Source organism: Argopecten irradians, chromosome 8 (genome assembly GCF_041381155.1).
Source record: "Argopecten irradians isolate NY chromosome 8, Ai_NY, whole genome shotgun sequence".
Taxonomy (NCBI): Eukaryota; Metazoa; Mollusca; class Bivalvia; order Pectinida; family Pectinidae; genus Argopecten; species Argopecten irradians.
This window is the reverse complement of record NC_091141.1, coordinates 3,875,057-3,884,794: the sequence shown is the minus strand read 5'-3', so window position 1 is coordinate 3,884,794 and position 9,738 is coordinate 3,875,057. Positions and strand designations below refer to the sequence as shown.

Sequence of the window (9,738 nt, the reverse complement as noted above, 5' to 3'; positions counted from 1 at the left end):
TTGATGTTTGTAATGATGTATAAAAAAATCCGTAACAGCCAACAACAAATGTGTATGCCGCTTTATAAATTTGGTGACAATACGGATAATTATACTTCCTTGCTTCTGATGTTCTATATACATTTGTATATGTGAAGAATATTTTACAATAACGGATAATACCGCACATGAGGCTGTAGACCATTGTTTGGCTCTAGTTGGACACTGTTTACTCACTATTCCGTCTTTCCATATTACAGAGTTTGCTCCCTTGCGGGTAGGTATCGATTGTTACGTCATTATTTTGTGAGCGCAATTCACGTCGTTTTCTCCGAAACGTATGACGTTACGCTCCCAATCACATGACATCACAATCAATACCTACCCGCAAGTGCAGTTAACTCTGTAATATGCAAATTCGGAATATTAACAGTTGTGATGATTGTTTTGAAGAAGACATAACAAACCTTGCCATAAATGAGCAAAAAAAAGGAAATATATTTGTATGTTTTTTCACTTCTGTATTTATACCAAATGTGCTTAAAAAAAATTACCGTATAGTAAAAATATTTGTTTTATTGTTTGAGTTTCCAATTTAGAACAAAAGGGAAATTCAGATTTATTTTAATCGTTTTTCAATACAATGCATACCACGTATAAAAGTCTAAGTATTGAAGTACAATGTCTGTTGGAATTTATTATAAATGGCGTTTTTTCGTCTAACGTATTTTTGTATTTCCATGATATTCTTAACAACTATAATTTGATATAATTGCCCCTATCCTTTCCTATCATCACAAAGGCTAGTCTGCATTGTTGGCTTAATAATCCAGCACCATTGTCCTACGATTCGGGTATTTTGGAATGCATAGCGTTTAAGGATGTTTAGACTTTTGACATAACTTATGGAAATAAGAAACTGATTCGACATTATGATGTAATCCAGCTTGTTTTCAAATGCGCCGCCGATTACATTTCGCGTTTTTTTCAGAACTACATTATTCTACATCTCAAAATTAAATTTTCGTGAAAAAGCCTTTAAACAATTGCACGCGAAATTAAGTTGACGGGAAACTACATTGGTTTACTGTACACAATATGAACACTAACAATGATGTTTTTCAAAGCAAACTGAGCCAGATGTAACGATAAGGTATATAATGATTACATGTAATGCAAAAATATGAAGTTCATTTACAGTCGTCTAGCAATCTTAAAGTTCTCACTTCTGTCACATCACATCACGCCTCTTCCCAAATTTTATTGACATGTTAAAACACCGTCTCTCTTATGGTGCCTATAAAAAGCTTCTATCCAGGGACTCTCGTTGATAAATGTCCGTACTTCAGAACAATGGGAACGACGGAACAAGAACACGACATTAAGATACTTGCCATATCTTGGATTGTTACAGCTGTAAATCTAACGTGTATGAAAGTGTTTTTTATAACCAGAGTAACATACAGTAAACAAGACTGCCTGTAATCCCATCAGACTGCTGTCAGAATATCTCAAAAGCTAGGTTTGCAGTCCTGTCATTCGCGCGTGATGCATTCTAACATCCGCAATTAAGCTGTCACTTTTTTACCTTAATGATACCTATCATTTTCGACATTTGGCAGTTGTATAGCACTCCCATCCAATGCACACTTTGATAGAAAACTTTTGACTCCAATCACTTGTCTTTTAACGAGCGTAATATATTTGCTATGACACAGTTTATTGGTTTGTTATGATGGATTTGACATCTGTCAGTCCGGCCATATCCACACTAGCACCATGATGTGATGGACAGGTCATTATGTATACGGAACTGGTCAGACTGAGAAGGTGGGCCGTATGTAGGGTAAATAGATAACAGGGACACTTACATGAGCTGTGGAAACATTCCCATACAGGTATGTATTTTTTGTAGTACATATGTGTTTAAATAAGTGTGAGATAATACATCATCAAAGTATCTGTAACAACGAACCGTACAGGTATGTGTTTTTACTGAAATTTATTTTGTTAAATACGTGTTAGACAATATATGATGAAAAAAACTTTAACATCGAAAGGTAAATGTTTTAACTGAAATACAGTTGGTTAAATGCGTGTTATTTCAACATATTTCAACTATATATGTTGAAAGAAACTTTACAAACGAAACATCTCCAACAGGTATGTTTTTATTGAAATATATTTGGCTAAATAAGTGTTTGACAATATATGCGGAAACATTCCCATTAGGTGTGCTTTTTATTTAAATTCATTTTGTTAAATAAGTGTTTGACAATATATGCGGAAACATTTCCATTAGGTATGCCTTTTATTTAAATATATTTTGCTAAATAAGTGTTTGACAATATATGCGGAATTATTTTCATTAGGTTTGCTTTTTATTTAAATATATTTTGCTAAATAAGTGTTTGACAATATATGCGGAAACATTTCCATAAGTTATGTTTTTACTGACATAATATTTGACTGAATAAGAGCTAGACAATATATGATGAAACCGCCTCTGTAGCAACGAAAACTTTGGCGAGTAGAACTGCTCATCGACATTGTATGGCATGTTCTTACAATGCTTTGCCCCTCATCCGTTTTTCCGTTTCATAATTCAGTTAGACATACATAAGCAGAGAGATATCATGGTACCGTTTCAAACTTATAGTTAAAAAAGGTAACAATATATGTGTAATACTATCTTCAAAGCAGCAGCAGATATATAAATTATATCGCTTATCGCGTCAGAAGTGTTGTGTTCATATATAAGCTATTGTTTATTTCTGTATTAGGTTTTTAATATTATATGTGCCAAAATGTATAAATCAAACAGATTTATATATAAATAAGCGTCAAACACGCGAATATATTACTGTTAATGAATACACAGCTTACTTCTTCAAAATTGGTGAACTTCAATTACTTCAGTGTTCAATCTACGATTATTTTTCGGGGGTCCTTTTCAATGTTTTTTTGTAAAAACAATGGGTCCCACAGTGTTATAGATACCCATTCCCAGAAATTTCATGGGTCCTTTTAAAATTATGTGAGTCCAGGACTCGGGATGCGCATGTAGATTGATCACTGTTACTTATGTGTTTCGTATAAAAAGATCACCATTTTCGACCAGTTATGGTATGATCTTGATTATCTTTATGGATAAATTTTTAGACGCTTGCTTTTCTTTATTAAATGTATTTGTGCTATTGCATATTGGTATCTGATATATGCACTAATTGACAGATTTACAAAATGCGGATTTATTGCAATATCAATACGATGATGTATCACTATCATTAGTCGCAACTTAATAAATATGTTTATTTTCACATTTTGTAAATATACACCGCCAATTAAACTCAATGAAGTGAATCTGAATCTGAACACGTTGGTACAGGTATAGGTGCATGTATACCATATAGAATGAATCTGAATAGTTTGCTTTAATGTTTTTTTTTTCAATTTTTATAATTTACCAATTATTGCGGATTCTATTCAGTCATACTGATCATTAGTTAGATGGCATTACTTATGTCTACACATTGAACGATTACCTCATGTAGAAAGGTAGCGATAGAATTCTAATCGGTTCAATAATAAATATCAAAACGACATCATCCGAATTATATAGGAATAATAGAACTACAGGTAAAGAGGTAACAGTTCAAAACAATGAATGCAAGCTATCATAAAAAGTATGGATTAAACTCAATAAAAGTATGATATTTTTTTTTATTTTACACTTTTGATTACAAAAAAAGTTTAACAACAAAATTTAAATATTTATATACTTTCCAAAAAGATTTTTTTTTACTTTTTTTTTTTTTTTTTTTGTTATTAGATTTATTTCCGAAATGATCTGAAATGAGTCTTTTTGGCATTTCACATGATATTCTATAGTTTCCATAAACGTTTTATCTAGATCATGTACGATAACCTGGGGGCGACACGATCAAACAGTCTATATAGAGCACTTGGCAACATGCACACAACACTGAATAGCTTTTTACTAAACGACTGTACAATATAGTTAGAAAGTATGGAACACAATGAACGATAATACATGTCAGCAATGGCGCTATGATAACTGGGACATGGGCGTACCGCTGAAGCTAGTGATCCTTATAATGACGTATGGAATGACAGCACCTTAGGTGACAGTTATCTAGTAGGAAGGACAGAGGAAACGTAGAGACAAAGAGACAACGCTGTCTATATTACAAGACTCTTTTATAGGTGAATATAAGGGATAGGAATATTCTACTTGAGGTATTTACAATATTTTGTGATCTCGAAGGTTGAATACTATTTCTTCATATCCACATATAAAATAGTATTTTTCTCTCATAGCTCGACGTTTTATTACAATTTTACTACTATGATTTTCCACCATTTTTAAATAAATTCTTATACTTTCAAAGCAAATTCCGTTATTTGTATATTTTAAAGTAAATCACTTTATAAAATATTGTGTTTAATCTAAAGTAAAATCAGCTTAGAAAAATAAAATATTGTGTTTAATCTAAAGTAAAATCAGCTTAGATTTTGAAAAAAAAAGGTGTTAAAATTGTACCAAGAAAAAAGTAACTTTGTTGACGTTGTGACGCATGCAATACAGCCTCAGGTAACATGAGTGTATTGCACTAGACCAGTCAGTATCACACCTGAAGGTATGAGTTAAAAAAAACCCACTAAATTACTATCTATCTCATCGAATTTTTTAACAAATAGATGCAAATGTCCGATTATTCTCGTATTATTTTGTTCAACACTTTACCTAGTGCTTAAACTTGTAGATCCTTTTAAAGATCCACAACTTTTCCAAAATGTCTTTAAGTTTTTAAAATTGGAAAAACATTGAATTGATCATTTCGTAGAGCTGTTAAGATAAAAACTTATCGTTAATATCACACTGATCATCGCTTTCTTCAGTGAAAATATATTTTGCTGTTTTGGCGTTTGGCGCAGTGATATTTAATTAACGTGTGGTAATTATGATGGGGCGGGGTACATAATACGATCCGCGATAAGAAAATTAGTATTTATTTTATTTTAATTTAATTGTTCACAAGGCGATGAATAGTGTAATATTAAGGTTAAGCTTAAAACTTTCGGAAAAATAGTGGGCCTTTAAACGGTTTCATATTTTCCTTCATTACACACATTTTCAAAAATAATTCAGTGAAGACGCAGTCCGCTGATTATAATTCATGGAAAGCATCCTAAACATCACGGTTGGAGAAAGGATTTTCACGTGTGTTTGATGTATTCACCTCATTTGAAAAGATGTGTGTGCCTTTGTTATGTATTTTAGTCATTATCGACACATTTGTTATGTATTTTAGTCATTGTTGACGCTGTGTAAGTTCATTTTTTTCATTATCTTGTTTTAACAACATTATAATTTTTCACAAAACTTTGTTACAGCCAACTGAATATATAACAAAGTGACAGCCATTGTCGTCGTTTTTTCGAAAATGAATATTGTATCCAAATATACATTTTGTATTTGTTTACTTACAAAAAACGGGTCATGATACGTGAAATGAAAAGAATAGCGTATGCGAATCTCCAGTATATGATAACATGACCTTTCCGTTTACTATTGCAGAGATGAATTTCTACAGACAAGTAGAGCATAGGGTTGCTAAAGCCTTCATCTGGTACGGGCGTTTGATATCACGTCGGCCATGGGTCGCCATCATCTTCAGTCTGCTGCTGAACGGAATTCTGGGAATAAACATATACTGGCTTTCGCACGACACGAATCTAGAACGACTTTACAATCCTTCAAACAGTGAAGCAGAGAGAAATCGCGACCAGACAAAACAAATATTTCCGGATGTAAGTGGGACGAATTTTGAGCACCACAGTCTGAATGACCTTGGGGTCTACGGGGAGGTCATTGTCAGACCGAAGATTGATGGCAATATACTTAACCAGACTTATATAGAAGATATAAGGAAGTTGTTTGCTACAATTGTAAATATTACCATAACAGCAGACGATGGCGACCTGTACAACTACGAGAGTCTGTGTGCAAGACGTAATGGGGAGTGCATTGTCGATGGTTTGTTTGTTATCACTGATGATTTTTGGAGGAGGCTGACATCTGGAGAAGTTAAGGAGGAAATCATGTTTGGAATCAGCACTTTAGGAGAGCCGACGTTTATAAACGGGTCACTTGTGTCAGCTACAGGAATCAAGATGCAGTATAACCTAAGACAAGACACTCCACGCTTTAGATCCTTATCAAAACGCTGGGAAACGCAGTACCTTCAGACGATGACATCAGTCACCCTAGAACGTCTTCAACTAGCATACGCAATGTCAGACTCACTAAGTCAGGAGTTAAATGACAATACCCGTGGAGATGTCGGACTATTCTCTGTCACATTTTCTCTCATGATCACCTACGCATCCATTGTTGCCGTCGGCGGAAACTGGGTTTCCCAGAGGGGTAACCTTGGAAGGGCTGGTGTACTTCCGGCAGGACTAGCCATCATGGGATCGTTTGGCTTCTGTTCCGCCATCGGTGTGGACTTTGTCAACATGATTGGGATAATGCCCTTCCTCGTCCTAGGTAAAACTTATAATCTCTGTATTGTCTTTTTAAAACATGAAGCAGATATCAAGGTGCCGTTAAATTGAAATAACAATAAATCTTTGCATGACTGAAAATCAGATTCATTTTCATTGCTGTTTTAGAAAGGTTTGCTAACATTTAAGCTTGTTTGCATAGGATGTGCTATTAAATTAAAGACAAATCTAAAACGGTGATTTTCAAAATATTGTGTATTGGTCAGCATATATACTTCTGTAAAATATGAAAATAAACTTTCAATAGATTTGTACATATTTGTCAACAGGTATCGGTGTGGACGACATGTATATCCTCATGTCCAGCTTGGCCGACGCACCATTTGGGGCTAGCGTGGAAGAAAGAATATCATTTACATTGCAAACCAGTGGTGTAGCCATTACTATTACCTCCCTGACAGATTTCATCGCCTTTATGGCCGGGACTTTGTCCGTTTTCAAAAGCGTCCGTAACTTCTGTCTCTACACAGGTAAATCTAGTAACTGCCATATAGGTCATTACGCTCTCCCATATACAAAAAATTTAAACAAAATTCAAATTATGCAAATGCTGAAATAAAGCAACACCTGTATGCCATCTCTATTTATTTACAAATCTCTTAAAGTAAACACTGAAGTAGAGATTCGGCCCCATTAATTTAATGAAATGCAACTGATAAAAAAGAATATAGCAAATGCGGAAATATAGAATTTACCTGTATGTTCCGATATAACACTTTATATTACTACAGGGTTAATAATAAGCTTTAATTGATATTTTACATTTTGTACCGACAGGTGTTGCCGTTGCTCTGTGCTATATTAACGTCATAACGTTCTTCCTCGCGTGCATGGTACTGCACGAGCGTCGCGTGGCCCAGAACCGTCATTGTCTCACCTGTGTTCCACTGATGACGGGAGAGGAGAGTAGGAAAGCCAACAAACCTACAGCACACACGTATTGTTGTACTGGCCGACCGCCAAAGTCGAGAGAAGAATACGAAAGTGTATTTGAAAAATTCCCGCGTCTCTTCCTTCCAAAAACCGTTCTTTTTAAACCGGCAAAAATTGGCATTTTGGTTACGTATATCATTTACATAGCAATATCCATCTGGGGAGCATGTAATTTAGAGGAGGGTCTAAAGTTAAAGAACTTAGTTTCGCCCGATTCCTACTATCATAGGTTTAGCCAATGGAAACATCATTATTTTGATCTGAAGATGTTGGTGACCTTCGTTGTTCCGCAGCATTACGATTATTCTGACCAACATACTTATGATTCAATACAATTACTCATGAACAATGTTAAGGGGGATTATAAAATCGATGGCAGATATGAAATTAACTGGCTCAAAACAATGCACGACACAGGTTTCTATGTGAGAAACACTAACGATACTGAAGCGGCATTTGTTAAAAAAGTGCATAGATTTGTAAATGCGTATAAGGCATTTCAGAATGATGTCGTTTTTGACGAAAACATCGAAAAGATTACTGCAGCAAAATTCCACCTTTTTACTAAAAACATAAAAACATCACAAGAACAGGGCGGACTGATGGTGCGCATGCGTGATTTTGCTTCCGAGTCTGAACTTAATGTTTTTGCATTTTCCCCCTGGTTTATTTACTTTGAACAGTTCGTGGCGGTCCTTCCTAACACTCTGCAGACGGTGGGCGTGGCGATCATAGCTGTCTTTGTCATCACGTGTCTATTTATGCCCAATCCTTTAATTATTCTATTCGTCACCCTGTCGATGGCCTCCATTATTCTGGGGTTAGTAGGCTTCATGCATCACTGGGGTCTTTCTTTAAGTTCTATTACCATGATCCATGTTATCATGAGTGTCGGCTTTTCTGTCGACTTCTCCGCTCATATTTGTCACTCTTTTATGACGGCGGAAGGTACCGATCGAAACGCGCGCGTTAACACTGCAATTATACGAGCAGGGGGACCTATTTTCAATGGCGCATTTACATCAATCCTCGGGGTGGTGATGTTGGTGTTCTCCAAATCCTACGTATTTGTGTCCTTCTTTAAAGTGATGACGTTGGTTATCGTGTTCGGTGCGTTCCATGCGGTTCTCGTTTTACCTGTTGTTTTATCTCTGTTCGGCCCGCAAAGATCACTTAGTGCTAGTGAGGAGGTGATTGCCGCCGATAAGCATAAGAATGGGAATGGTATTAAGATGAGAGATGGTGAGATCAACCATGCCTATCAACATCAGATATGATAACCTGAAAACATCGAACATATCTAACGCAGTACTCCAAATATTGTCTAAAATGATAGAGTAAGCTAAGAATATGTACTTATTTGTTATTTATTAATTTGTTTTTCTGAATTTTATATAATAAATAGATGTAAATATTGAAACAAAAGAGAAATATTTTTAAGAAAAAGATAGAAGTGAATTTTTACAGATTTAATGTATTATAGTAAGGTATTACGAACGTAGCATTTTGGGTTTGAAAATTGAAAAAAAATCAACCATATAGTGTGAAGTATTTGTTTAATATTTAATGAAAATAGACTACCTCTTGTTGTAAATAATTGAAGCGAGATATACCTTAATCCTGTAGATATAAATCAAATGATTAATATAAAATGTACAGTCATGATACGAATTGTACAGGTCCCATATGTTATCAGTTTTAAGTAAATATTTTTATATATAGTGTGATAATTGTTGTTGTTGTTTATGATCCGTTTATAAATTATCAACAAATATGTTGTACTGCCACGGACAGGTATGGAATGATATACCTGTCAGAGTGTAATGACGCCGGAATTATTGTCTATTTGGGTTTTCATCAGGTATCTGAGATAATTTTCACTAGGTATATCTGAGACAATATTCACTCTCTGCAAACATACCATTCCATTATATTTTGCATTTTTCCAAGTTATTAACTAATTTAGGAAAGCCTAGAAGAATCAATGTTTCATAACTCTTATAACGCAAAAAAAAACAATATTTATATAACTCCTTTTAAAAGATGTAATAATGCAAATTAATTCGTAAAAAATGCCTTTTAATAATTCGTTATAACGCTTTAAAACAGTCGTAAAAACACAAGGAAAAATACAAAAACAATGTTTGTGGAGAATGAAAATGAAGCTCAAATACACATGAATCCGTCTACAAAGGAACTGTTACATAGTGATGAAAAATACAAATCATAAAAGGG

General features: G+C 34.5%; 1 protein-coding gene across 2 annotated transcripts; it reads left to right on the top strand.

Moving 5' to 3' along the window:
* Positions 1 to 1,792: 1,792 nt before the first annotated feature.
* LOC138329122 (patched domain-containing protein 3-like) lies at positions 1,793 to 9,227 on the top strand. Of its 2 annotated transcripts, none has more exons than XM_069275875.1 (4): positions 1,793 to 1,877; positions 5,582 to 6,553; positions 6,840 to 7,040; positions 7,348 to 9,227. In XM_069275875.1, the coding sequence occupies exons 2-4, from the start codon at positions 5,584 to 5,586 to the stop codon at positions 8,778 to 8,780; spliced, it is 2,604 nt and encodes an 867-aa protein (XP_069131976.1). In that variant the 5' UTR covers positions 1,793 to 1,877; positions 5,582 to 5,583; the 3' UTR covers positions 8,781 to 9,227. The 2 variants fall into 2 exon arrangements, with proteins under 2 accessions (XP_069131976.1, XP_069131977.1); XM_069275876.1 differs by lacking the exon at positions 1,793 to 1,877 and adding an exon at positions 1,884 to 1,961.
* The last annotated feature ends 511 nt before the right edge of the window (positions 9,228 to 9,738 follow it).

Coding starts and splice junctions, on each gene's coding strand:
- LOC138329122 (XM_069275875.1), top strand. CDS start 5,584: ATGAATTTCTACAGACAAGTAGAGCATAGGGTTGCTAAAGCCTTCATC. Junction 6,554..6,839: donor AATGCCCTTCCTCGTCCTAG/GTAAAACTTATA, acceptor ATTTGTCAACAG/GTATCGGTGTGGACGACATG. Junction 7,041..7,347: donor TAACTTCTGTCTCTACACAG/GTAAATCTAGTA, acceptor TTGTACCGACAG/GTGTTGCCGTTGCTCTGTGC.